The 27,758-nt window shown below is 56.6% G+C and overlaps 1 protein-coding gene across 15 annotated transcripts in view; it reads right to left on the bottom strand.

Annotated features, from left to right (window-relative positions):
• The window catches only part of MYO18A (myosin XVIIIA), a 96,853-nt gene that overhangs the window by 46,222 nt on the left and 22,873 nt on the right, over positions 1 to 27,758 (bottom strand). For 4 of the 15 annotated variants that reach the window (XR_009449140.1, XR_009449141.1, XM_059669316.1 and 1 more), the window contains exons 3-11: positions 9,908 to 9,967; positions 6,952 to 7,644; positions 5,026 to 5,109; positions 3,765 to 3,908; positions 1,789 to 1,876; positions 1,479 to 1,585; positions 1,186 to 1,362; positions 627 to 840; positions 342 to 484 (exon numbers count right to left, since the gene is read on the bottom strand). Coding sequence is in view for 13 of the 15 variants with exons in the window: in XM_059669316.1 (XP_059525299.1) it covers positions 342 to 484; positions 627 to 840; positions 1,186 to 1,362; positions 1,479 to 1,585; positions 1,789 to 1,876; positions 3,765 to 3,908; positions 5,026 to 5,109; positions 6,952 to 7,644; positions 9,908 to 9,967 (1,710 nt within the window). In the remaining 2 variants the exon portion in view is untranslated. The remainder of the gene's footprint in view (positions 1 to 341; positions 485 to 626; positions 841 to 1,185; positions 1,363 to 1,478; positions 1,586 to 1,788; positions 1,877 to 3,764; positions 3,909 to 5,025; positions 5,110 to 6,951; positions 7,645 to 9,907; positions 9,968 to 27,758) is intronic. The other 11 variants (XM_059669320.1, XM_059669321.1, XM_059669315.1 and 8 more) reach the window with 8 other exon arrangements.

The raw sequence follows: 27,758 nt of genomic DNA, 5'->3' as shown, positions 1-27,758 counted from the left end.
GGCACAGCCTCCGCGGGAAGCTGGACACGTTGTGGTGAGAGATTTCATTTAGCAAGGAGGGGCCTACCTTTACTGACAGGCCAGTCTTCCCTGGGTGAAACCGCCTGAGAGAAGGCCCAGAGCACGGGGCGGGGCTTGGGCAGGAAGCTGAGCTGGGCCCCACCCAGGGCAGCAGGCGCAGGGAACAGAATGGGCGAGGCGTGGGCAGAGCAGGCCAGCCCCAGGGCCAGGGTCCGTTTTGTTGGGGTTGAATCCCAGGAAAATGGGACACAGGAGAGAGCCTGATTCCTAGGGCATGAAACCGGGTGGCCAATCGCCTACCACCCTGAGTGTCCCCTCACCTGGATGGAGGCCGAGGCCACCTGGCCAGCTTGGTCAAAGTCCAGGGAGAGGATCTGGGAGAAGCGGGTGGCATTGCCGTTCATGATGGTGGGGCTGTTCCCAAAGGCTTCCAGGAGGGTGTACAGAGCCTGCCACTTGTCCACTGGAGAAGAGAGGCCCAGGGGCCGTCAGGAGAGCCGGGGCACGGAGAGGCCAGGGAGAAAAACGCTGGGACCTAGCAGGGGCCTCCGTCCCCGCCCTCTCTCCCAAGCCCATTCTCAGTTCCTCAGTTGCGCCTGCCTCACCAGAAAACACCTTGTTCCCGCTGGTGCCTGCGATGGTGGCCAGGTACTGCACCAGGTGCTGGCAGCTGGTGGTCTTGCCACTGCCACTGCTGCCCAGGAGGATGATGGACTGGTCCTGACGGCTCATCAGCATGGCCCTGTATGCCGTCTGGGCCACGGCATAGATGTGGGGTGCCATGTCCTCCCGCCGACACCCCTTGAACATGTGCATCACCTTGGGCAGGAGAGGGGTGGGGAGGATGGATAGGCTCTTAGCTGGTCCTCTCAGACACCCCTCGTCCCCAAGGTCCACCTCTCTCTGGGCCTTTCACTCCAGGGCAGCAGAGGGATCCCGAGGAAACGCAGATCCTCGCCACGTTCCCGCCTCTGTTAGAGGCTGGGGAAGGGCTTTCTGTCCTCACCCCTTGAAATGACACCTCTTCCCAAGGTCAACTGAGAGAGTGGACAGGGCCCAGTGGGATGCCAAGGGGCAGGGGCAGGGCCAGAAAAGGCGGGGTCGGTAGTGGCTGGGTGGGTCCATGAGGCATGGACCCACACAGTGGTTCAGGGGGCATCACACCTTCTCGGAGTACACAGCGGGGGCCCCCCGGGGGCTGAGGACCAGCAGGCTGGGGCCGGCGTACGTGTGCAGCAGGCTAGCGCCGTAGCGCTGGCGCAGAGTGTGCACCACGCTGGACTCATTGAGGTACACCAGCGAGGCCAGGTCTTCTAGACGGTCGCAGGAGGGGGCGTTGGCCTGCGTGAAGGGACAGGCGGGAGGGCACTGAAGGAGCCGAACCAGCCTGCCCTGCCAGCGGACAGGCCTGCCCTGCTCAGCCCACCCCCTGTGCCCTCCACCAGCCCCCTGCCAACCTTCTCCACGTCGTCCTCATCCACATCCAGGACGGCTCCATCGTGGTCTAGCTTCACGCGCACCTTCCCCTCGGGCAAGCTGAGCTCCTGGGATTTGAGCTGACTGGCTGCAGAGCAGCGCAGAGGGTCAGGCGCGGGCCTGGGAAGGCATTGCTACCCTCTTTGGGCCCTTTATGGCCCTGCCTCCTCCCCCCCACGGTATCACCGGTCCCTCCTTGCTCACCACCCAGCCCTTTCCAGATGCAGAAAGCACCCCAGCCCTGAAACCCAAGAGGCCGGGGCACCGGCCCCTGGGCGCCCCCAGGCTCACCCAGAGAGAAGCCATCCTTATGGACCAGCCACACCTTCTCTGTCTCGTGCCAGGCCTCCTCCGCTGCAATCTGCTCTTCTGTCTTCACCTGGCAGAGGGAGGGGAAGGATACATAGTCAGACTCGGTTCTGGAAAACGGAGGCAAGGACAACGGGAGAGAGGAGGTACTGAGGGGAAGGGCTTCCAGAGGAGCCAGTGGGCGAGGGGGGGCAGCTGGTTGGCAGACACAGAACAGGCACGTCAGCGGTGTCAGAGGGAAAAGGTGGGGAAGCCCGGAGGGGGTGGTGGTCCTGGGGAGCCTGGAGGACAAGGACACAGAGCTAGTGTCCTGCGGGCCAGTGGCACAGGGAGCATGTGTCCAGGAGAGAGCGATCCCTGGAAAACAAATCAGCAGGTTCCACCCTCAGCTGCCCTTTCCCCCACCTCCCTGCGAAGCCGGTGGGATAAGTGTCCTAAGCCCACAGCCCTCCCTGGGCCACAGCTGCTGTGACCTCTCAGGCCCAGCTTCTCCCGCATCGCGATGGGCCCTCCCTTACCAAGCCGGGGAAGGGCATTTCCTCAAGGCCTGGGGCGGGAGTGTCTCCGGAGGACCTCACAGCGCAGAAGGATAAGTGGGGCCGGAGTCCTAGCCTCGGCCTGGCCTGCCCTGCAGAGGACGCTCCCCGGGGCAGGGCAATGCCCAGATGCCCACGCCAGCCTCGCGGCTCCTACTCCCTGCCTCCTCAGAAGGCGGGAGGTACACAGACCTACGTGGACATGCTAAGGCCATACAAGGCAGGACCAGAGACGGGAAGACGCTTGCATGCCACACAGATGGACACCAGAATGGGTATAGAGGGGCTGGGAGCGAAGGAGAGGCCCCAAGTGGCTCAATCAGAAAGAAGCATTGGCAGGGTGTGGGGCTGCCAAGCCTGGCACTCCATGAGACGACTTGGGCTGGGCAGGAATGGTGCCAGGGGGAGCTTGGCAAACAGGAGACAGGCCCATCAGGCTCCTTTAGTTGTGTGTGGGCAAAGGGGCAACAGGTCATCCAGGGGCCCTGCTGGGGGGACAGTCACCCCGCGCTCTGAGGATCCTCAGCTCTGAGGTACAATTCGTCTGCTAGCGTCCCCCACCCTCCTGAGACCTGGGCACACACACTGCTTTGCGACACTGAGCCCTGGTGAGGGGCCGAGACGGATAACAAGAGGGAGCATTTTCTCTGTCACGCTTCCTAGAGCTGAAAGAGAGATCGGGGTTCTGCTCCCAGGGTGGATTCCGGCTTCAGGGAACTCTCTCCCTCGCTGACCGCCCTTCCCAGCTACGCCCTTCCCAGCTACGGAGTGAGGAGGCGGGGCTACCCCAGGGGTCCCCGGCCTCTGGCAATCGTGGCAGTGAATTTACCCTTCAATTAGGAGGACCACTATGGGGTGTCTATAGCTTAAATTAAGTGCAGACATTAAAAAATGGTTCGTTTGTTATATTTGAAGACATGTAATTTTATAAAACAAAATTATTTTGCATGTGGTGTCTTTTGAAAATCGCGTGAGACAGGCGAAACCTTTGTCTTGAATGGGCACGTTCCGCGGGTCAAGTGTTTGAAGGCTGATGTATAAGGTGACATCAAAGGGCCATGGCCGAGAACTAACTCCTTCAGAGCTAATTCGAAGGTGGGTTTCCCACACTGCCCAGCAGGTGGAGACAGAGAAAGCCGCATCTTCAGGTTTTGGATGGGGATTGGGGGTGGGGGTGGGGGGTAGGAATTGAGCCTTTTCAGCTACCCAGAGCGAGCAGAACTGAAACACCCAGAAACCAAAACCCTGGGTCTCCAGTGGCTAAGCACCATGTACCACAGAAGCCAAATTCAAGTGGGGACACTGAGTCTAGACTCTCCCCAAGGGCCTGACACAGAGCTGCCATCTCCAACTCTTAGCACTGCCTCCCAAGAGGATCCCGCCGGACAGCAGGTGGGGACCAGAAGGGGAAAGAGCCCTTACACTCCAGCATGAGGCCCGAGCACAGACGCCCGCCCAGGTACAGGCCGGGGGTGGCAGGTGGTCACCGGAGGAAGTGGAGAGCTCCTGAGGGGGACAGGAACACCCTACCTGGCTGTGGGCAGGAGAGGCGGCCTCAGGGTCCAGCTACCAGCAGCAAGCAAAGAAGAGAGAAGAAGAGGGGTGAAGACAAGCAGACCATCCGCAGGTCCCCTTCCGCAAGCGCCCCGGGCCAAGTGGGCGGGCACTCTCGGGCTGCCCAAGGTGTGGGGTACGGGTGGGAGTTGCTTAGCACCAGGAGAGGGGTTGCTGGCCCGGGCAGGTGCACTGAGCCTACGGCAGGACAGGACTGTGCCATCCTGGACACAGTCTCTCCCAGGCTGGCCATCGAGTCCATTCTGAATTGGGCTCCTCTTCTGTGTGCTGCCAGGCCAGGCCCCCTCACCATATCCAGGGCCTTGTTCCCCTGGGAGCCCCTTGCCTTATCTATAGGGCATTTTCCAGCCTAGCTCCGCTGCAGCCCTCAGACTCCAGGACAGGGCTATCCCTGGCCTCCATACACGCCCCGCCCCCCCCCCCCCGCCCCAAGGCTGCCCTTCAGAAATGTCATCACTGCACTTCTCAGACAGCACGACCACCAGTAGCCCCAAGTCTAGGACCCTTCTTCAAACCCCCACGGAACCACATCGCCACTCCCAGGCGGGCACACTACCCATGGCACGTGGAGGCATCACCCCATCCGGGTCCACATGCCAACTGCCCGAGTATAAGGCACCTTGGCCTCTCAGCCTCTAGCTAGTCTCTTAAAGGCCTTTCTGCAGAGGGAGGGGAGTCAGGCAGGCCTTGGGCCTTGCCTCTTAGAAATGGACAAGGAGTTAACAGGCCCCCCTGGGTCTGGAGAGCCAGGGCATCAAAAAAGGGGAGTGTCAGCTCCCCTCTCGACACCCACCAGACCTTGGCACCAAGGCATGTCCTCATGGCAAGAGGACAGGGCCAGAAAAGGGGGTTGGATCCCCAGCCAAGAGGGGTCCCTCCCACAGGCACTGGGCTCCCTGGAGGAGCAGGCGTCACTGGGCTCAGACCCACCACAGAGGCCTTCTCTCCTTTCTTGAAGTGGGAAGCCCACTGTGAGGCCCCCAGGACCCAGGGAGCACGCTTCCATAGGCAGGTGCTCCCCCACACACACTGACACACACACTCTGGCCGCCAGCCTCAGGCAGGAGGAGGCCAGGGCCTGGGGACCGCACGCGGGAGGTGGCATTACAGACGCGGTGAAGATCCTCTCCAGCCGCAGGTGGGCCTCCTCCGCGGGGCTCAGCCGGACCTCGGCCTCGGGGGCAGCTCCTGCCTGGAGGTTAAACCACCATTAGTCCCGGCCCCGGGAGAGGTGGGGACACCGCATGCCAAGCTGCTAGCCAGGAGGCCACCAGGACCCAGTGGGTAAGTGGCGTAGGGACAGGAAGGCAAGCCAGGCACCAATCTGAGGTTTTAAACGATCAGATAAGAAAGAAAGAACGGGGTCCTGAGAGTTCTGAGGCTGCTTCTTCTCACCATCTTAACCGCTTCCGCACCAGGATGGCCCTGCTCTTCCACGCACCCTCTGGCCTCTGCCATCGGCCAAGGCGGCTGAAGGCCAAGCAGAGCTCTTCTCTGATCCCAACTCCACTCTCGTGAGAGGTGGAGGACAGGGAGCCAGAGGGAGGGCAGCAGCCCAGGAGCCCGCTTCTTGGAGGTTTTCTCAGGGATGGGTGGTTCACCTCATGCCCTGCCCATCAAGCCAAAATGCCCCTGCCAACTCCTGTGTGCTAGGAGGTCCGTTTCCTGATGCAGAGTGAGCCACGAGGGCTGGGGAGAGCTGCAGCCTGCTCCTCTCCAGGCTCTGTGAAACCCAAGAAGAATGGGATAGGCGCAAGACGGGTTCTGGGGCCTTAGGAATCCCAGGGGCTGGAGACAGGACAGGCCTGTAGGCTGTGCCCTGCCCCTCCCCTTCCAGCCAGGAGCACGAAAGAGCAAGAAGACGCAGTGGTGAAACTGCACCCCCCCCCCCCCCCCGCAACACACACACCTCATGAGGCCTCAGAAGGGTCTACACACAATGGGAAAGCTTAAAGAGAACCGTCCCCACGCCTAGGACCAGCCAAGCAGGCATCACCTTCCATGGGCAAGGGCTGGGCTGACCGCCCTTGCCTATCCCCTCTGCCTCTCAGCATCCTGTCCCTCCCAGAAGGCACTTTGTGGACAGACAGCGCCCCAGATCCAAAGGGGGCCCACTGTGCCCACTAGCCACCCAGGCACAGGGCTCCTCGTGATCCTGCTGCCACCGGGGACTGGTGCCAGGCCTGAAGGCAGTGATGGCGATGATGGCATTAATAACTACTGTTATTAGCATTGCCATCAATACTCCCGTTTATGTATGGAGCACCCACCATGCCAGGGACTGGGCTGGGAGCATTCATTATCTGAACCACCTCTAACCTTCACAGGAGCCCTTCAAAGCAATTCTAACATCCCAAAAGCCCTCCAAGACCAAAAGATGCTTCTCAGCTATTTTGGTGGCCAGTCCTGACTGTTTATATTCTATCCCTCTGCGGCGTGAAGATGTACAGGTTTTGCGGTGGAAATACTAATGTCTGGTTATGAGTGGCTGCTCATTATGTACACTGCCTGGCATTCTAAAATATAAAAATTACTCATTTCCCAAATACTTCTGGCCCCAAGGGCTACAGAGAAGAACTGAAGACCTGCGTCCTCCCCACTCGACAGATGAAGATTCGGGGATGGGACCTCGCCGAGAACCCACCGGGGGGAGTGGCTGGGAGGTGAACGCACACAGGCCTCCTGACCTCGGTTCTGCCCATCCTAGCACGGGTCTGCTAAGACTCCTGATCTCGATGTAGCGTCTGGAGCCACAGGCTGAGCCCATGTCGCTGAGGACCAGCCCTGACTCCCACCGAACAGCCGCATGCTGGTTAGCAGCCCCGTCACAGGGCCCAGGCCGCCGCCACGCTGGCATTCCATCCAGGAGAGCCATGCAGCCCCGCCTTCAGCAAAGGCGCCGGCCTAGCCTCTGCATCATGCGGGGCCTGTGGGGTGGCCTTGGGGAAGCCGGTTGTGAGGGTGCCTAGGCCTCGAGTGAGCGAGCAGGGGAGGGTGGTGAGGGGCAGGGGAGGTTAGTGACACACTCGGGTACCTCCTGCTGCCCGTCAGGGGCTGGTGACTTGCACTGCTGCGGTCCAGTGAGGTTGGACTTCGGGCCAGCGGAGCCCGAGTCGGCCAGCTCTTGTGGTGCAGCTGGGGAACACTGCTTCTCTGGGGTTCCGGGCTTGGCTGGGGGGTCCACCACCTCCGGGGAGCCTGGTTTCCCCGGGGAGCCTGGCTCCTGGCTGGGGGGCGACTCTCCCTTCCCAGGAGACTGCCTGCTGCGGGGCTTGTGGTCCTTGCCCTTGCCCCGGGACATCAGGCTCCGCAGGCCCACGGAGAGCTCATCCTTGGCTGCCTCCTTCTTGGCTTCCGGCTTAGGTGGAGCAGGCGGCGGAGGGGGAGGGGGAGGGGGCTTGGGGCCGGGGGCTGCCTTTTCTCCCCTCTTGCCTCGAGCTGGGTGCTCAGGGGACTTGACCCCTCTGCTCGGAGGTTCCCTGGCATTCCCCGGCTCCTCGCCAGGCAGCACCTTGCTCACCGCCTTCCTCACTGCATTGGCCACCTTCCTCCGAGACAGGCCCGGGGCCTCCTCGCTTGGGCCCTCTGCTGAGGCGGCCCCCAGGCCGTTCATGGCCGGTGTGGGCACGGGGCTCTTGGCTCTCTGGGAAGTCTCCGCAGGTGCGGGGCTGGTGGGAGGCTGCGGACTCTGAGAGGGGCCACTGCCGTCCTTGGAGCTGCCCTCTAGCTACAGTCACACAGATACAGGTAGACATTAGCATCAGCCCGTGTCCCTGCCCACCCCACGCAGAGGAAGTAAGAGGCGTGGCCTCGCGCCCAGCCCTGAAACAGACCTTCCATTCATGCGGCAAACAACGCATAGCTCCAAGAGGCTTTCCAGCCAGCCTCTGAGAGTGTGGTGTCTCTCTCCCACAAAGACAAGCAGGAACTGCTGTCACCTGCCAGGCTTAGCATGGAGCTGGGAGACGCCAACACAGAATCCCTGGAGCCCCATGAGGTGCCCCAGAGTTACTGCCGTCCGTCGGGGCAGCGACCAAGCCCTAATCCAGGTGAGCCCCGTCCCTCACAGCCCAAACACAGCAGAGATGGAGCATGGAGAGGGCAGGCAACCCGTTCCTAGGCCTCACGCCGGGGCCTCCTGCCTCTGTGGTCTCTCGGTCACCTGGTTTTCTGGGCTGTCAGACCCAGAGTCTGCTCATCCTGATGAGAACAACAGTCAGGGAGCAATTCCTGGCCCCAATATATGCCAAGCGTCCTCCCTCCCTGCTCCTCTGGTCGGCAGCCACTGTCTACTCCCCACCTGTCCACTCCGCACCCACATTCTCAAGGCTGCAGAAACCCAGTGCTGGCCCAGGAAGCTTCCACCTCAGCCTGCTCTCTGTCCGTCTCCTAGCTCCCAGATCCCAGAAGGTACGTGTGGAATAATGGGAGGAAGAGGAGGCAACTGTGGCCCACAAAGGGTTAAGCACTCAAGCTACCATGTCCTACAGCCTCTGGGCACCCAGGAACTAAATGGAGTGTGCTGGCACACTCCACCTGCTGTTCTTCCCCTCCCCCCAACACTGGGGGTGGGGGGGGGTGGCGCTGTCTGTGGACCCACAGGACTGCCACTGGGAAGGCCAGGCTGGCGAAGGGCAGGGCAGAGTTGCCTGCAGAGGTAGCCACATTGCCTCGGGGCAGCCAGGCCAGCCTAGGGGCTCCTTGCTGGTCAGGCCCTGCCACTAATGAGACGTGCTTGTGCCCTTATTCCCCAAAACGGTGACCTTGGTTCTGGGGTACATCTGAGCACCGGGCTCTATGGGGGGCCGCCTGCCATCTCTGCTTGGTAGGAAGATGCCTGCAGAGTGGGCAGACCTCTGGCTGCCATGTGGAGAGGTTGCCCCACATCCTGAGAAGAGCTGAGCCAAGTAGCCTGGGCCCAGACCTCAGCGGGACTGTGGCCCTGCTGCAGGGGTGGAGGGGGGAGGGCCTGAAGGTGCTCTTCCTCACTGGCATGCCAGAGACTGCGGCGCTGGCTGGTGGCCCTGGCTGCTGGGTCCTACCCCCCTCCCCTCCCCCTCTGGCTTTCCTCCCGTCCCCTCGAACTGCAGATGATGAGGACAATGGCAATGACGATGATGACAGTGACTGCTAACATCCATACAGTGCTGATTATACGCTGGGCCGTCTTCTAAACATTTTACATGTAATTTTCACCCCAAAAAACCTGGCATTCTCCAAGACCCCTCCCGCCTATATCTCAAACATATCCCTTGGAAATCACAGGCTGGCCTGGCAGGATTGTTTGCAGATTAGGTAGAAGCCACAATGCCTGACTAATCAAATCTCCGCCCAAGGAAGTGGGGGGAGCAGGGACAGGCTCTGCCGTCTGGTCTGCGTACGGATCTGTTTGGTGAGCCAGCTCTGCTCCCGAGCTCTGGGCACGCCCACCTCCCAACTGCACATCTCTAGCCCTGGCTCTTCTGGAACCGTCTCCCTTCTCTTGCCTTAAAGGAGTCCAGCTTTATTCAGGGTCTCCATCCCAAGGCAGAATGACTGGGGTAGGGGGTGGCTGGGGGCCCTGGGCAGCTGGAGCCGGCCTCCAGGTCACCTGCCCTAAGCAGCTGACGAGGTCTCCGGGACAAGACAGCAGCAGCTGCACTAGAATTCCTCCCTGCCCTGGCTGGTGCCGCCCAGAGCGGGATGAAGAGTCCCAACAGCTGCGCGTTCGGTGCTCCCGACCTAAGAGCTTGCCCACCTAAGCCTCTCCAGCCCCAAAGGCTCAGGAAAGCAGAACTAAAGGTAGGAACTAAAGGGCTGGGGCGTTTGGGGGAGGTCTCCAAAGCGCCTGGGCATTCCCATCGCCTTCACCCGCCCCAGGTTAGCTTCGCACAGGCTGCACTTTCTACCCCTTCCCTGGCATGCCCCCAGCCACCCACACAGAAAGAGCACCCCCATGCCCGCCCGCTCCATGGCGCACCCACACACAGGGGTCCTGGAGAAGCACTTACAGCCCCTTCCTCCTTGGCAGGAGGGCCAGGCTTCGGCAGAGCTCTGTCCTCCTCTTTCACCTGAGAGAGCAGACAAAGAAGTCACTGGCAGGGCAGGGCTGGGGACCCGGCACTCAGAGCACAGAAGGCGCGCATCCCACAGGCCTCTCTCCCCGAGGGCAGAGCTCCTGAGCGTCTGGGAATACTGGGGCCTCGGACCTGCACAATAGATACACTGGGGTCAAAACTGTCCGGTGACAACTTCAAGAATAAGAGTCTCGCCCTGACCGGTTTGGCTCAGTGGATAGAGTGTCGGCCTGCAGACTGAAGGGTCCCAGGTTCGATTCCGGTCAAGGGCATGTGCCTTGGTTGCAGGCACATCCCCGGTGGGGGGTGTGCAGGAGGCAGCTGATCAATGTTTCTCTCTCATCGATGTTTCTAACTCTCTATCCCTCTTCCTTCCTCTCTGTAAAACATCAATAAAATATACTAAAAAAAAGAAAAAAAAGAATGAGGAGTCTCGGTGGGAGCCGAGGCCAAGCACCCTTGCCCTCACTGACCAGCCACGTGGCCCGCGGGGGCTGTGTAAAGAGGTCCACCAGGAAAGCGGCATCCTGGCCTTGGTTACAGGGTGGAGAGAGAGATCTGGCTAATTCAACTCAGGCTAAACTGCACAGGTCATCCCAGCTCAGACAAGGAGTGGTCTGACCTAGCGGCCAGCTGAGGAGACGGATGACCCCAGTGTGGGGCTGCAGGGCCCGCAGAACTCCGTGGAGGTGAATGGCGGCTCCGTCAGGCTGGCTCTGGCTCCACACGATGCCCTCAGCACAGAGCCCGAGTGCCTGCTCAAGCCGGTGGCTGAGCTCTGGCTGGAGGCGGAAAGTGGGGCAGAGGCAGGGATTCAGGAGGCCAGGTTATCTTCCCAACCTCAGACCCTGCCACAAACTGCCAACCATGCAGCGGAGGGAGGGAACCCCGGGGCTGGGGCGGGTGTGGAGGAAGGAACGCTGCCTGAGCTCTGAGCTCCGGCGGCTCTGGCCGGGTTTTGTGCTCGGCCCAGGAGCGAGCTGGCCTGGTCAGAGGAGAGGAGCAGAGTCAGGGGCCAACTCGGATGCCATAATGAATCAGGGGAAAAAGGACAGACACTATGGACGCTCGGAAGGTTCTTTCAGATCAGAGACTGGCTCAGAACACACCCAGGGGGGCCAGGCCTCCAGGCTGGGAGGGCCCCCTCCCCTCCACTAGCATCTCTCCCTCCACAAGCTCAGGCAGTCCGAGTGGATTTCGTTTCTCTTCTTCCCTCAGTCACTTAGGACAGTAGAAAAAGAAGGTCTGTTATCCCCTGCCCGCGCCTGTCCCACCCCCGCCCCCATGCCTTTCTTTCCCAGCACAATGTGCTAAGAAGGAGTCTTTCATTCCCAACGGAAAGATCCTCAGAAACTCTTCCAGGGTGACATTCAGCATCCACCTGGGGGACCCTCATTGGGAGCCAGGGCCATGGCTGATTCTGAGCTCTAATGAGCAGGGCCCGGGGCGCTGACCAGCAGGATGGCCACGGCCCTGTGAAAGCAGCATCTTGCCCACAGAACCACTTTCAATGGGCTCCAGCTTCAAAGGTAGTTCATGCTGCCACAGACACAGGGAAAACGCAATTTTTCATCCGCGTGGACTCTACTACTTTAGAAACTGGGATTGGAGCAGAGAAAGGGAAGGGAGGGGCTGGTGGAGAGGGAATGGAGAGGAGGGGCAGAGTGTAGGTCTGCGCCTGCTGCCCCCACCGATGCCCATCCCTCACCCACCCTCTCCCCCAGAGCCCACACCCCACACCGTGCACTAGCTCATGCCCCGGGGCACACAGGTTAGAGAGACGGCAGATGCTCACAAACCTCACAGACACACTCATTACTGCACGCAGTGCTGTTAGTTCAGGCACAGGGGTGGCCCGGATTCCAAGTCCACTCCGCATCCTTCACCGGCACCAAATCTGTTCTCTCCCTCCAGGGACTCGAGCCTGGGACCCCAAGCGTCTTACCCAAGTGGTGAGGCATTGGGGAAACACTGGCTCTCCCCCCAAATGTTTGGGACGCGAGGCCCAGCTCTGAGCTCAGCTCTGGATTTAGCCCGAGGCTGACTCACTGCCCCCTCCCCCGCCCAGAGGGCTCTGTCTGTCGTAGGTCATTGCCCCGCTGGGGACTGTGAACTGCACAGAGGCACGCCCAGCTCTGCAGCCTGAATCACCCCCTGGGCCCGGGCAGCCAGGCTCTCTCCTTACCCTCCACAGCCCCCAGACGCGGGGAGGCCCAGTTCCGAGGCCTCAGGGCCAAAGCCATTCCCGGCGGCCCCTCCCCAGCAGTCCACATTCCCAGGGGTGAGTCGGAACAGCAGGGTTTGGGAGGCTGGGAAGGGGGTGGAAGGGTTAACTTGGAGGGGCACCAGTGGGACAAAAGGAGCTCAGCTTACTAGAGGTGGAGCTCCGGAGAGGAGCATGACTCAGCGCCCCCATTCAGACAGGAGTGAGTTCACTGGCCCCCTGGTCATTCTCCCCAACCCCCAAATATGCACACAGGCCCCAGTCCATCTCTAGTTTCCAAAGCTCCCTCTCTCGCAAGCCAGTCTCCTGCCTGCACACACCATGCCAAGCACAGAGGAAAAGCAAAACGGTTTTGAAATCCAACTTTCCTTTTGCTCCCAGAAGGCAAACCTTGACGAAAAGGCCATGGCGCCGAAAGTAGCCTGCACCCCGGGTCAGAGAAGAAATGGGGGTGACTCAGGGACTCGGAGTCTTCCTAAGGGCCAGGATCTGCCAGGGCGAACACTGTGGGCAACAGGGGGAGAAAGGGATGGAGCAGAGGGGGAAGGATTACAAAGCTCAAAAGGTCAGAAGAGGAGTAAGGAATAAAACATTAGAGGAAAGAGAAGGCAACGTGGGGTCTATGACGTAGAACTTCCTGCCCGTGAACGCTGTGTGCCCTTAAATAAGCCACGCCACCTCTCTGAGGCTCTCTGTAGAAGCAGGGCCTGGGCTAGTCTAGGCAATGGCTAAAGGCCATTCTAGGTCTGGAGCCCTGGGAGTGTGGGTGGGGAGAGGCACTCAGGCCCTAATTCAGTGAACCAAAGCTGCAGGACTGTGACCCGGGAGGGGATCCAGAACTCTGGCAACTTTGCCTTTGACTTACAACACACCATTACCCGCCAGGGGCGAGGGACGAGGGGCCCGGAGAACGTAAAGCCACCCCACTCATAGGTTAGAAACCCCAGCTGCTCCTCTTGAAAAGCAACGAGCAACATCCGCCTCAGTCCCAGCAGAGACTTCATCCAGGGAAGCCATTCAGCTCAGAGGTGTTTAAGAACCGGTTCATTCTTATTACGGCTTATCATGAAGCGACAGTGAAAAACGAAAGAATTGGTGTTTTTAATTTGCTTTGTTGACTTTTCTATTTTACCGTGCGGTTCATACACAGGAGACTTGAGTTTGCTTCATGAACTGCTCTGTTCCTTGACTTCCCGCTCTGGGTTTCCTCTATGTGCAGAAGGAGCCCATCCACCCCAGGCTGTAAGAACGGCAGGCCATTCACACCAGGGCCAGGCCATTCACACCAGGCCATTCACACCAGGGCCAGGCCATTCACACCAGGCCATTCACACCAGGCCCAGGCCATTCACACCAGGCCCAGGCCATTCACACCAGGGGCCACTCCTTTGCACCAGCTGCTCCTTAAGAACATCACTCTGAACACAGAAGTGGGGTTCTCCCCCAAGGAAGTTCTCTCTGTGGCTTTTGTGCAGAATGGCCTGGATATTTCTCCTTCTTCCTTATCGCTGGATTGATTTGCTTAGGATTGACACCAACCTGTTTTTATCTAATATAGGAACTCAGCCCCAAAGATGGTGGCGATGTCCCTGCGACAGTCACCCCCAGAGCTGGGAACTAAAGGCCCCGTGGAGCAAGGGGGCCTGGGAGCTGAGGCCCCTCTTCCTGACCTGGTCCCCCCCGGGAGAGTTCGGCTGTTTCCAACAACAACAGGAATCACTGATGTGGACACCTGCTGTGAGATGGGCCCTGTCAATGTATTCAACATGTATTTTCTAATCGAAATTTCACAACCGTCTCCTAACATGGCGTTATTATTACTCCCACTTTCCTGATGAGGAAAAAAAAAACTCAGAAAGAGATTAAGTCATAAGGCTGATAAGTGGTTGAGCTGGGATTTGAACCCAAGCCGCTCTGATGGCAAAGCCTGTGCTGCTCCCATAGAGGTCACCTTTTCTGCTGTGTGAGGCAGGGTCAGAGTGGCCAACTCTGGCTAATACTCTGCATCGCGGCAAGGTTCAGGGGGGCTGGGTCAAGCCAAAACATGGATTGGTGGTGCGGTGTTTATTGGTGTCCAATGCAACCACATGGAGCCTCTGGACTTGCAAAGGGAGATCCCACCGGACCCCACCCCTCGCTGAGGCCTGGACATCCCATCCCCCTCCTCTCTGGCATTTCTGGCCTCCTCTTTGGAGGAAAGGAAGAGAACCCAATCCTCACTGAATACTTACCAGGAGCTCTTTGTGTGTCTGCAATGTTCCCTGGACTCTGACTTATTCACGGGCAGCCCTCTCTTTTACCCATCCTGCTGCGGACACTTCATAAATGCCTGCTGCACAGCAGTGCTGCAAGGGGTTCCTTTGCACTATGGAGAATCACACCTGCCCACCCCGAGTCCCAGGGAAGTGGGAAAAACAACTGGGCAACAATAAAGAGATAGTAAACTCAGTGCCATGTATAGCTCCTTGGGAGCAACAACAGGCATGAAATTCATCATCCCCTGGCCTGGCCACCCCATCTTCAGGAATGTGTACGCAATAAGATGGCTCAGCAGCGGCTCTCAACCTGTGGGTTGCGACCCCTTTGGGGGTCGAATGACCCTTTCACAGGGGTCGCCTAAGACCATCGGAAAACACATATATAATTACATATTGTTTTTGTGATTAATCACTATGCTTTAATTATGTTCAATTTGTAACAATGAAGATACATCCTGCATATCAGATATTTACATTATGATTCATAACAGTAGCAAAATTACAGTTATGAAGTAGCAACGAAAGTAATTTTATGGTTGGGGGTCACCACAACATGAGGAACTGTATTAAAGGGTCGTGGCATTAGGAAGGTTGAGAACCACTGGCTTAAGGAAAGGAAGAGAGGCCCTGGCTGGGTAGCTCAGTTGGTTAGAGTGTAGTCCTGATACACCAAGGTTGTGGGTTTGATCTCTGGTCAGGGCACACACAAGGAGCAACCAACGAATGCATAAATAAGTGGAACAGCCGAAACCGGTTTGGCTCAGTGGATAGAGCGTCGGCCTGTGGACTGAAAGGTCCCAGGTTCGATTCCGGTCAAGGGCATGTACCTGGGTTGCGGGCACATCCCCAGTGGGAGATGTGCAGGAGGCAGCTGATCGATGTTTCTCTCTCATCGATGTTTCTAACTCTCTATCTCTCTCTCCCTTCCTCTCTGTAAAAAATCAATAAAATATATTTAAAAAAAAAAAAAATAAGTGGAACAACAAATCCATGTTTCTCTCTCCCTTCCTTTCTCTCAAATCAATATTTTTTTTTAATTTTAAAAAAGAAAGGATGAGAAAGAAAAAAATCTACAAATCCATGCGAAGACTTTAAAAGATACACTCTATATAATAGCCCCCAATTGGAAGCAACCGAATGCCGAGAATTAGGGTGACTTAACTATGGTACTTTGGTACAATGCACTAACAAATATGTGGACAATGTAACCACATGGAAAACTTCACCTAAAATAACATCAATCAGAAAAAACTAGAAACTAAATAGAACAGTGACCATGATAATCTTGTAAACTGTGTGAATTAGATACAATAGAGATGCTATTTTATGTATTGATTACTTACTGTTTATTTCTACTGTAAAGATGACTAGTCAATAAAAAAGAAAATGCTGAGGCTATATAATAGCTAGAAGCATTTGCTCTCAAAGAGGAGGAAACCCAAACAAGGTGCTGAGGGACCCACCTCCGCGCAGCCCCAGAGGCTCCCAACACTCAGGGGGCTGGGCCAGGCTGGGCTTCACCCTCTGCATGGCCAGCGAGGACCGTCTGCCCTTAACTTACGTACTATCCTCTGAGCCCTTCACAGGAGGGACTGGAGGCACAAATACTCCCAGGAGGGTCACTGTACCCACCAGATACCCCTTAGGCATGGAATGCCCCACGTGGACAAATGCATCGAGGCCTAAGTGCCCATGCAGGATGCCTACACTCTAGCAGCTCCCAAGAGCAGCAGGTGCCGAGAAAGAGAGAGAGAGAGAGAGAGAGAGAGAGAGAGAGAGAGAGAGAACCCAGAAGAAGAGAACTTGGCACCTCCCCTCTCTGCCAACATTCATACACAGCACCCTCCTCTCTCCTTTCCCACTCTGAGGTGCAGAAGGTAGGTCCCAGGCCACCCTCTCCCTGACAGGCCCCACCCAGCACCACCAGCTTACGTAAAGGTTGGGGTGGGGTGGGAGGAAGGAAGTAACAGTATTGAGCAGGCACTAAGTGCCAGGCACTGTGCTGACCCCTTCACTTGCATCATCTCACGTAATCCCCACGGCGTCCCTCTGAAGTCGACACGGGTATGATTCCTCCTTTACAAACGAGCAAAGGAAGGCCCAGAAATGACTGGCCCAAGCCTCGCAGCAGCAAGTGCCACATTAGAACTCAGGTGTGTCCCCCAGCCAGAGCTTCCCAGGCCCCCCGTAAGGGACGGAGCAAGCCCTGCCTCCACCTCCCAGTTCGCCTGCACTGTTGTCCTTCACGGCATCACCTGCCAGAACACAGCTGGGGTGAAAGCAGGGTTTCCATAGACAACCGGCTCCTCCACCCGTGACCCCAGTAAACTGCACACAGAGCTGCTTGAGGGGAGCAGGGGCTCTGCAGGGAGTGGCCTGAGGCAGAGGAAGAGGAAGACGAGCTGGGCAGGGACATGCAGTGCCCTCCCCGACCTGGGGCGGAACAGAAAGCAGCCCAGCGTTTGCAGCTACTGCCCCGCAGGCAGGAGGAAGCAGGTGCCCTGGAATGGCTTCCTGCTGCCACCACAGCTGGAGAGGGCCTGGGTTTCCTCCCCTAACGGCCGGCCCTGCTGGAGGCTCCTTCCCTGGGGACACTCACTGCCCCTGTGCAGGGCACTCTGCCATCTGCCCGGCCCCAAAGCCTCAACCTGGTGCTGGTGGCCCCGGGTGGGATGGGGTGGGGAGTCAGCGGGACCAGGAAACACCCACCTCAGGCCCCACCCCCACCAGCCCACATACCTCCACCCTGGTGCCAGATTTATGGCTGGGGCAGGGCAGTCATTGGGCACAGAGAGATACAAATGCCCAGGGGCACATCTCAGGCTCCTGCTGCACCTCCACACCAGGCCAGCCCACACTCTGCCAACTGCTGACACCACTGAAAACCTCACCCTTGGTGGCTGGGAGGGGTGGCATGGGGGGAACGCAGGCAGTTATGTCTCTCCTCACTTGCTTTTTAAAGGAACTGACTCCTCCTCTAAAAAAGAGACCAAGATACCACCAGGGCATCCCCGGGGTGCCATCTGTGCCCCTTCACAGTGTCCGACCCACAGAAACGGAGGAGGCGGTGCCGAGTCCACTCTTGGGGACAGCGGAAGGAAAGGCCGCGGACTACTCTAAGGACCACCCCTCTCCAGCCCCTCTCTCTTGTCTACCAGGAGGGACAGGGGGTAGAGGCTGTCCTGGCAACACAGAGCAGGGAACAAGACTTCTAAGACCTGGGGGGCCTGGGGCTCCGGGCTCTGGAGGAAAACAGTGCTCCGAGGAAGGAAGGCCTCGAGCACTGATGGTTTGTGGGAGGGCGTGTCAGCCTGTGGGGAGGCTGGCACAGTCCCAGGACACGGAGGGTTGGACGCAGCCTGGCCCCTCGCCTCGGAGGAGTCGTGAGGCTGCCCGGGCTGAGGAATTCCCTGCCTCTCCCTCCCTCCTCATCTCCTTCAGCCGCATCTGGGGAAATCACAAGCGGGCCCTCCTTTCCTAAATGAGGAAATGGCATGAGGAGCGTGGGACATTTCCGGGGTGGGGGTCAGAGGGACACTCACCCGCATGGCCCAGAGCAAGGAGTCTCTTCTCAGATGCTGCTCCGTTAGCAGCTCAAAATAGCACTGGCCGCAGCCCCGCCCCTGCTCCCCGCCCTCTCCCCAGGCCCCTCCCGTCCGGAGCTGCCCAGCCCTGGCCAGAGCCAGCGGGAGAGAGTGAGCGGCCTGGAAGACTGTGGGCACCAGGTGTCCGCCTGGAGGAGGAGGGTGATAACAGCGTGTGTGGAAGGGACGGTGGAGGCCCTCGGAGAAAAGGCACTGGGTGGGGGACAGGCCGTGTCGGGGGGTTAGGGGCCATGGGCAGGGAGAGTGGGACTTTCCTACCAACACACACCAGAGCCTCCAGACAGCTGGGCTGATATGGTCCCTAAAAATAGCAGTGGAATTTGAGACCTGCAGCCCCCGGCCCCACAGGCCAGGATCAGGACAAGCACATGTGCCTTCATGTACACACACACACACACACACACACACACACACACACGAGCACACACGAACACTCAATCACAGCAGTGTTCTCAAGAACACACAAATCACAGGCTCACCCCAGCCTTCTAATTACTGCGGCAGAGGCCAAGACGACCTCTATCGTCGCTCCTGATACAACCCAGAGGGCCACTGCACCCTGTGCCCAGGCAGCAGCTGGGCAGCCCTGTGCAGTCCAGCGGGAGCTGAGACCCGCACTGTCGGTCTGAGGGCCCCTGTTGCTGCCTCGCCGTGATGAATGCACCAGGGACATGCGTGGAATCTACCGCACTCTGTGTACACATCTTTCTCCCCACACAGCCAGCGACTGCGCAGGCACAGAGGAGGGCGGGGCGGGTGGGGTGGGGTGGGTGGGCCTTGGCTTTGAAGACAGAGGAAATTGTGGGTGTCTGGCCAATGAGCAAGGGCTGCCGGTGAAAAGCCGGGGCTCCTCATGAAGAGAAACTGTGGCCCGGCTCTCCAGTTAGCATCACACGGTGCCAGACCTGGGCCACATACACCAGAGAGGCCGACATGGGAGCTGGGAGCAGGGGGGAAGGAGTCAAAAGACAGGTCTTTTGAAGCTGTCTCAGAAGCTCTCGGCTCTGCAGAAAAAAGCAAACAGTCATCGCCTCCTTCCTCTGAAGGAAAAAAATGAAAAAAGGTGGGGGTGGGGGTGGTGCTTGGAAGCCCCAGAGCAGAGCTGTCTACTTACCAGTGTGCAACCAGAGTGCTAGAGACCCCAGGCCTGACACCCAGCCAGTCCCGTGAGGCCAGCGGGCAAACAGTATCACTGTCCTTGGGAAAAGGCTGTAAACTGCCCGAGCGGCCCAAAGCCCAGCCCTGCCTCCTGCCTACCACTCACTGCAAGCACAGCTACACAGAGCCGGCAGGACACTGGGCTCCTGGCTCCGCTTTCTAGGAGCGGTGTGTCATCCCGGGAGACCGTCTGTCTGCCCCTCCTGGGGCACGTGCTGTATCTCGGTCTTCCCATCCTCACGGCTTGCTTGACACAATGGGGCCAACCTCAGCTGCACACTGAAATCCCCTGTGGGACTTTAAAAATACTGATGCCTGGACCCTCCCACCACCGCGCGCGCGCGCGCGCGCACACACACACACACACACACACACACACACACACACGCTCCCTGTTTCTGATTTAATCAGTCTGGGAGGGAGGCGTGGGCACTGGGATTTTTTTAAAGCTCCCCCAGGTGATTCTTACATGCAGCCAAGGCTGAGAACTGCTCAACTCGGAAGTCAACATAAGGCCTAGTGCCGAGCTGCCCATTTGTTCAGTCAATGAGTGAGTCAGCGAATGAATGAATGACTTAGCTGTAAAGTCCACTGTGACTGTGGGCAGGTGACATAAATTTCCCTCGTCTGTAAAATGAGGATTATAGTGCATGACTCTTACACGGTTAGCATGACTGGTGAAATCCCAGTGAGTGAAGAAAGAGCTTTCGTTCTCAAAGTGTGGTTCCCAGATCTGTAGCATCAGCGTCACCTAGGAACTTACTAGACATGCAAATTCTAGGGCCCCTCCCAGACCCATAGAGTCAGAAACTCTGGTCATGGGGACCAGTATCTGTGTTTATTTTATTTTATTTTTTATTGATTTTTAGAGAGAGAGAAAGGAAGGGGGAAAGAGAGAGAGAGACAGAGAGTCCTGCACACCCCCTTCCAGGGGTTGAGCCTGCAACCCGGGCATGTGCTCTGACCAGGAGTCGAACCAGCAACCTTTTGGTGCATAGGACATCGCCCAACCAACTGAGCACACTGGCCAGGGCCAGTATCTGTGTTTTAACCAGGCCTCTGGGTGATTCTGAGAACCACTGTGTTAAAGGGATTATTCATGGTTGTTAGTGAGACTTCCAGAGGCCAACTGCCTGGTTCATTCTCTGATCTCCCATAGAGTAAACTATACAACGTAGCCTTGCGCTACCATTTCTTCACCTGTAAAACAGGAAGCATAATGGCATCTACCACACAGGGTTACTGTGGGGGGGAAATGAATTAGTACTTGCAAAGCTCTAAGAACAGTATCCAGCACAATCGCTTTCAATACGCTTTAACTACTATTATCTATCTGTGATCATTAAGGGGGGGAAGGCACATCATAAGCAAAATTTCTAGGTCACTGGAGCCTACCCCCTTTAAGGAACAAAACATTTTCTATCTTGAGTAGTTTCCTAGATTCTAAATTCTATTCCTATTTACAATCATAAAAATAATAAACGTTTTATAGACTCTCTGTCTTAAGTAAAACACTCTGAACTCATCTCAAATGTCTCAAAAACTCTGAGCTTCCCCTCTTGAACCCAATCATTTCCACTCCATCCTGTACTGAAGGGCATGTCGTCCCCACTGTGGTGACGCCTGACTTCACAGCCTGGCTTCTGCCCCTGCCACCCGCCAGCCACTCTCCAAGGACGCCAGCCCTATCCAGACACCACAGTCAGCAAGCACCCTCGCTATATGCCCATGTTAGGCAGGCCAGGCACCCCTTGTGTCTGGATATCTGCTTTTTCATTCTTTTGTCCCCTACCCCTCACTCTGCCTGTCAGCATGCCTGTCTCCAGCAGTCTCACTTCCTTATATACGCTGTTTCTGCCAAAGGTTAGAAAACCAGATAACCACGCCTGGGAGAACAGAGTCCAGAGCAGAACAAGGGGGATGTCAGCAAGACGGCAGGCCCTCCTGTGAGTGAAGGACCTGGGCTTTCACACGCGGACGTGGTGTCCGCTATATTGGCAGCTCAAGGTTTCCCGCCATTCAGCCGTCTTCTAGAAGATGACTTCTGGGTCCCGGAGGTGTCCCTGTATCCGCAGAGTCTTGTTCTGAATTACTATTACCCATGTGCCCATCCACTCCTCTTTTCTGTTCAGATGACTAGATCCTGTCCATTCTGCCTCTGAGATGATGGGTGCTACTGATGGAGAGCATCTCAAATCAGGGTCACCTTCCTGAGTGAAAAGATCAGGCCTCTTCATTCAGAAGGGACACCTCGGGCCCTAACAACCCGCTCAGTTTCACACAACCAGTCCCTCTGCTGCTCAAAGGTCGGTGCTATCTCAGGTCCGTGCCTTTAATAAACTCAACCTATGGTTCTTGGAGTCACTCCCACAGCCGGCCAGACACGCTCAGGCCCCTCGGCTTGCCTCCAAGGACAGTCCCAACCTGGCCCCTCCTGGCACTTCACCGTCGCTTCTCCATCTCCTTCTCCCCAGCCCACCTGGCTCTCACTCTCTCAGGCTGATGTTCCCACAGTCCCCCGCCCTCCTCACCACCGGAGCTTAGACTTGTAAGTGCCTCTCCTCCAGCCCCCCTACCTTCTCAACCCTCCCCATCTCTCAAAGTCCATCTCGAGTCTCCCCGCCTTTCTGAAGCCTTCCCTGAACCCCAGGGCCTGCATGGTAATGCAGTGCAAAAGCAGGGACTCACAGTCAGACACACCTGGGTCTGAGTCCCAGCTTGGCCTCTTAGAGTTTCCTCTTTTTGAGGGGTGGGGCTGTGAGAATTTTAAAAGAAAATACATGTAAGCACCAGGCGAATTGTAGGTAAAGTCTAATTAAAAACCACAGCACTCAGTGTCTACACCTAAATATCACCGTACACCTGGTGGTTCTAGATTTACTCAAATCAATAAGGTGCTCTATTAGATACAGTCGAGTCACATAATACATGGGGTTAGATTCTAAAGTCAGCATGCTAGGCAAAAATAGAACATAGTCAAAATTACCCTTAAAAATCCCTTACCTGCTCAAAAACACATGGTTTTGTAGATACTATTCTATATATTCTGCATAAAGGCATAATGTATGCAGTCAAGGACAGCTTATAATAAACACACCCAAAATACAATGTTTATAATGTTAGACTACAGTAATATAGTTTATTATACAAACAGATACTTGAATGTATTGGAGTTTAAGGTGTAGATGCCATGACTAAACAGCACAAACTAACGCTCGGATAGGAAGCGCTTTGTGTCGTATGTTTAAGCCTTCCCTCCCTGGACAGCAGGGACCACTTCCTACCTCTGTTAGGTCTCACCCCACTCCCCAGCACTAGGCACAAGGCTGGTGTTCAATAAATACCCATTGGAGTTAACTAACCGATCTGAAAGGTACAGGTACAATAAGCCAGATAGCACAGAACGGGGAACAAAGGGATATCCAGAAGATTAACAACTTCAACTCCTCTGCCGTCCCATGTTGGGGGGAGGGGGCGGCGCGGGGGGGCGGGGTGGGTAAAAGGTCCTTGGATGTTTCAGGCACTGGGCCAGGCTGGTGGCTGAGCAGAGGTGGGGGCATAGGCTAGACAGGAGGTTCTGAGAAGTAAAAGAAGTCTCACTGACTCAACTAGCAGTGCCCTGTAGTACCCCCGGGTGAACACTGTGGGGAAGCACAACGCCTGCTTCCTTTCAGCCCCCTCACCACGAGGCTGTGAGCTCCTGAGGCTGATGGAGAGGGAGAGCGTCTGGAAAACATTGAGCCTGAGTTTCTCACTAACATCTTAACAAAAGGATACTCCTCCGACCCCATTTGTCTCACTGGTTCCCCTTTAAGTCAAAACTCCTCTAAAAAAAAAAAAAAAAGACTATAAACACCGTTTCCATACATGTACACTATTGTGTGGTGCTTGTGTCATTACTAATTTGCAATGTATAAAATGCCACTAAGAGAACTCTTTACTTGGGGAAGTTGGGGCGTCCCGTTTCAAGCACTCAGCTCTCGGGGCTGAGGAGGGCTCCCCACCAGCCGGGTGACAGCTGCCTGCTCTCGAACCTCAGCACCAGTGCCTTCCCTCTCCAGAGAAGGGTTACCCTTCATTCCTTATTTGTTGGTTGGTTGGTGTGTAATATATATCTTCTTTTTTATGGAGTGCCAGTTTTAGCAGAAGTGCCTGGTACCCTCTGAGGCATCACTGTGTGTGTTTGTTTGTTTGAAGTTTCACTGGGCACTGATGGCCAGATGACCAGTGGGTACCAAAGTGGAAGAGGACGGGTGACCCCCTTGAAGAGGCCTAGGGACGGCCACAGGGAGGGAAAGGAGGGGGAACCTGTCTGGGCGAAAGACGCACGCCCAGCGCTGGGCCCAGGCACTGGGACTTTGGGGCAGACAGGCCAAGGCTGGCGGGAGCCCAGCCGGCACCAGGCTCACGGTGCGCCCGGGGCTCCCCGGCCCCGCCCGCCGGCTGGCGCAGGGGCGGAGCTGAGGGCGGGGCCAGGCCGGCACATGCGCTGGAACCCCAGGCTGCACCCGCCCTGCAGCGCCGCTGGAGCCCAGCAGAGGGCGGGCCGCCCCTTCTCACCGGCCGCACCGAGGCCCAGGCCACCGGATTTCACCTCCGCGGGGCTGGCTCCCGGGTCCCACCTCCAAGAGGCGTCCCACGGAGAGCTCCAGGCTGAGGGGCCTGGGGCCAGCTGCAACATGGCCTCTGGCTTTACCCTGGAGGGCAGGGCCAGAAGAGGCAAAGATGAGCTCAGCGCTGACTCTGCTTTCATCACTGCTTCATCCCCAAAGCCCTTCCTATAGCAGGCACTCAATAAATGCTTAGGGATGAAATAGAATGAATGAATGAATGAGTGGATAAACCGAAGACTCCAGCGACGCTTTGAACCTGTGTGGTGGGCAGAGGTCTGGGACAAGCAGGAAGGTCAGTGGACTGGGGTGGCCAGGCCCAGATCACTGCCCCAGAGGTGATCCCTGAGGCTTAGGGCTCCACACTCCCCAGCCCAGCCCTGGCACACCCAAAGGTCTGCTCAGAGCCTGGTGACACCACACCATCTCATGGGCACAGAGCCCACGCAGGGATGTCTGGGCTTGTATGCTCTCCTAAGACCAGGCGTCTGTCCCTTCAGAGTCAGGTCCTGGCTGCCTTCAGGAATCACCTGACTGGCAGCTCAGTAGCCTTCAGTTCCCTGAGGATTCTTCAGCTACTGGGGATTTCCTCGTCGCCCTGGGGATTTCCAAGCTGCCTCTGCTTCCTCAAGCTCCCACAAGGCCCAAAGCCAAGGGCCGGCCCTGAGGATGGTTTCCCAAAATCCTCTTTGGGTCAGTTCTGAGTCTACTAAATGCCCCACGCGCATAGTCCCACCCCCACCCTCTCTGGCAGACATGAGAGAATGAACATAATGAAGTGTTGTTCTCTTTTCCACATAAATGACAACTCTTCTCCATTTCCACAGAAGGAAAACAGGAAACCCAGCTTAAGGGTTAGCCACACCGATTTAAATAAAATATCGATAAGGTCGTCTTGTGTTAGGGGCAAGAAAGGAATATTGGGGACCGGCTATGGTTGTGGGAAATACTGATCATGCTCTGTTAACCAGGATTGCCTTGTGCTGGTTCAAGAGGGCACGTTCTGACCTGGCTGGGAGTTGTACGCCCTCGGGATTTGGGAGTCAACCTTGGAATGCGGTCCATTCTCATGGAAAGATTAACACACCAATGGAGTCCCACTCCAGCCTCCCACTTCCCCAGGCCTGTGGTCCCTACTTCCCCATGCCTATAATCCAAGTTCCCTGTGTGATCTGTGTCCTACCCTATATCAGCAGCTGGTTTATGGGGGGGGGGGGGGGGCAGAGCAGGTTTTTGTGGACGACCTGCTGCTCCCCCATACTGCCGGCAGTGTTGGTATAAACAGTCCTTTTCTGAGCCTCTGAGTGCGCATGGTCTGTGCTTCCCGCCGCCGACCTGATTTCTGCCGTAACATCTAAAGGGTGAGAACTGGAGGCCTGTGGTGCTTATTCTCAAAGTCAGAGGCTTTAGATCAGCCTCAGGTTCCTCCAAACACTGGACGTTCAATGAACGTGGGAGGATCTGTGTGTGCACTTCTGGAGGCCCCTCTTGGGCCTGTTTCGAGAACTCTTTGAGGTAAAAATAAAGCACAAACCCAACCTCCATAGCAGCAGGAAGGAAGAAGCAAAAGCTCCGACTTTTCCTACCAACCCCCCCCCACACACACACACATTAACAGCCCCGGCCAAATCCCTGGGGCGTGTGAGCACCTGTGCCACAAAGCTGGGCAGAAAACATGCCTGGCGAGCGGGGGAGCACTGCCCCAGTTGCGGTGGCTCTTGGCCAGGGCCCTGCTGGCTCTGGGGCATCAGGATTCCAGAGCTGGTGAAGTGAAGAAACTGCCAGAGAGGACAGACTTCCTCCATGAAAGGAAGGGAGCAGGCCACCCTCCCCAGCCTCGCCAGGTGGCTGCAAGAGGAGACAGGCCTTCAAGAGCAGCTCGCCATCTCTTTTCGGAGAGCTGCCTAGAGCTGTGCTCGTGAGCGTGGTAGCCACGAGCCATGTGTGGTTACTTAAATTGAAGTTAAGCCCTAGCTGGTTTGGCTCAGTGGATAGAGCATTGGCCTGCAGCGGACTGAAGGGTCCCGGGTTTGATTCTGGTCAAGGGCACATGCCCAGGTTGTGGGCTCCGTCCCCAGTAGGGGGCGTGCAGGAGGCAGCCGATCAATGATTCTCTCTCATCATTGATGTTTCTATCTCTCTCCCCCTTTCCCTTCCTCTCTGAAATCAATAAAAATATATTTAAAAAATAAAAACATACATTGAAGTTAAATAGAAACAATGTTAATCTTCCTGATTACATGAAAATCAGATAACATTTAAAATTCAGTTCCTCAGTCCCACTGGCCACATTTCAAAGGCTTGATAGTCACATGTGACTAATGGCTACCAAGTTGGAAATCACAGGCGATGGGACATTTCCATCTTTGCAGAAGTCCATCTGGCCTAGAAGATCCCCTTTCAGCTTGCCCTGCTCATGTCCCCGTGCACCTGGCCTTCACCCCTAGGCCTCAGAAAGAAGTGGGGGAGGGGACTGTAGCCACTGTGAACACCAGCCTGGGAGCAGAAGCCCCACGCCGAGGGGCTGAAAATCAAGGCTGAACAGAAGCCAGCCCCCACCCCAAGGCAGCCCAGGCTTGGAAGAAAGCCTCTCAGTGCCACACAATCATGGCTTGTTTCTGGAGTCTCTGGACCATGCACGGGTAAGACATCTGGAATGTAGTGGCCTGAGGGCTTCCCCACACCACCCGCTGCTGGACTCGGCTGATATTAATGCTCCAGGAGAGGGAGGTCGCAGCAGAACCCTGAAATTTCAAGGGCAAATAAGGCCAATGAAGCCTCACCCGGAGCAGCATGCCAGGAGTTTGGCCACGGGGCAGTGAGGGCCATAGAGGGACGCCTTCCTGTGTCGCCAGTTGGATGAACCAAGTGAGGAAGAAGGGAAGGAGGACATGATGGAGAACGGACATTGGGGCATGCTCGCCATGATAGAGAGACAAGCTCTCCCAGCCCTGTATCCAAGGAGGGGGGGAGGGGAAGGGGGGAAGGGGAGGGGGATGAGGGAAAAGGGTGCAGATCTGTGACATTCTATCACAGGCACTTTATTTGGAAGGTTTTGCTACCGTTGTTAGAAAATCCAGCGGGAGCGTCTGGGCAAGCTCTGTGTGTGACAGGAGCAGCGGAAATCAGACCCAGGACCTGGCAGGCTGAGGCCGCCTCTGTTCGGTGCCTCAGCTCTGTCCTCTGTACCTGCTTAGCCTTAATCCAGAAGGGCTGTCAGAGGCAAGACAGGTGTGAAGAGAGACCACAAAAAAGTCAAGTTTGTTCAACTGGAACACAAATAGGCAGAGAGAAGGCTGGCATTCCAAAGGTTTTGGCATGGGCCAAGAATCTGACTGGAGGAAGTCGCAGGAAAGTAGCACAGTTCTGAAGACTGGCATCAAGTTACAGACCAGAAGCTCAGGGCAAAGCAATCCCACTCTGAGGCTACGCTGTGGCCCTTGGGGACCCGTCCGAGCCTAACTTCCCTATGCCCACCTGATCAAAAGCACCATCTTAAGGACGAGAGTAAAGCCCGCACCCCCAGCAGAGTGAGCCATTAACAGGCCTGTGGGCAAAGGACTCATCAAACTTCCAAACACCAAGCGCTTCCCAACACTCAGGGACAGGTTAGTGATGATAACGATCATGCTATTCTAAGTGATTTTTATGTATTGATTCATTTAATCCTCAAACAATCTTACAAGGAAAGTACCATTATTATTATTATTATTTATTATTATTTTACAGATGAGGAATATGAGGCACAGAGAAATTTAATAATTTGCCCAAGGTCACCTGCTAGTGAGCAGGAGAGACAGGATTTGAACGCAGGCGGTCTAGCCCCAGAGTCCATATGTACCAATTATTAATAAAACATACACAGTCCTATGCGGCTCCCAATCTGTGGGCCCTGTGTTGTCTTCCTCCTCTTTCCTGCCCAAAATGAAC

This window comes from Myotis daubentonii, chromosome 16, assembly GCF_963259705.1.
Source record: "Myotis daubentonii chromosome 16, mMyoDau2.1, whole genome shotgun sequence".
In the NCBI taxonomy this organism is placed as follows: domain Eukaryota; kingdom Metazoa; phylum Chordata; class Mammalia; order Chiroptera; family Vespertilionidae; genus Myotis; species Myotis daubentonii.
The sequence above is the reverse complement of the archived record's forward strand: the minus strand, read 5'-3'. Positions and strand labels throughout refer to the sequence as shown.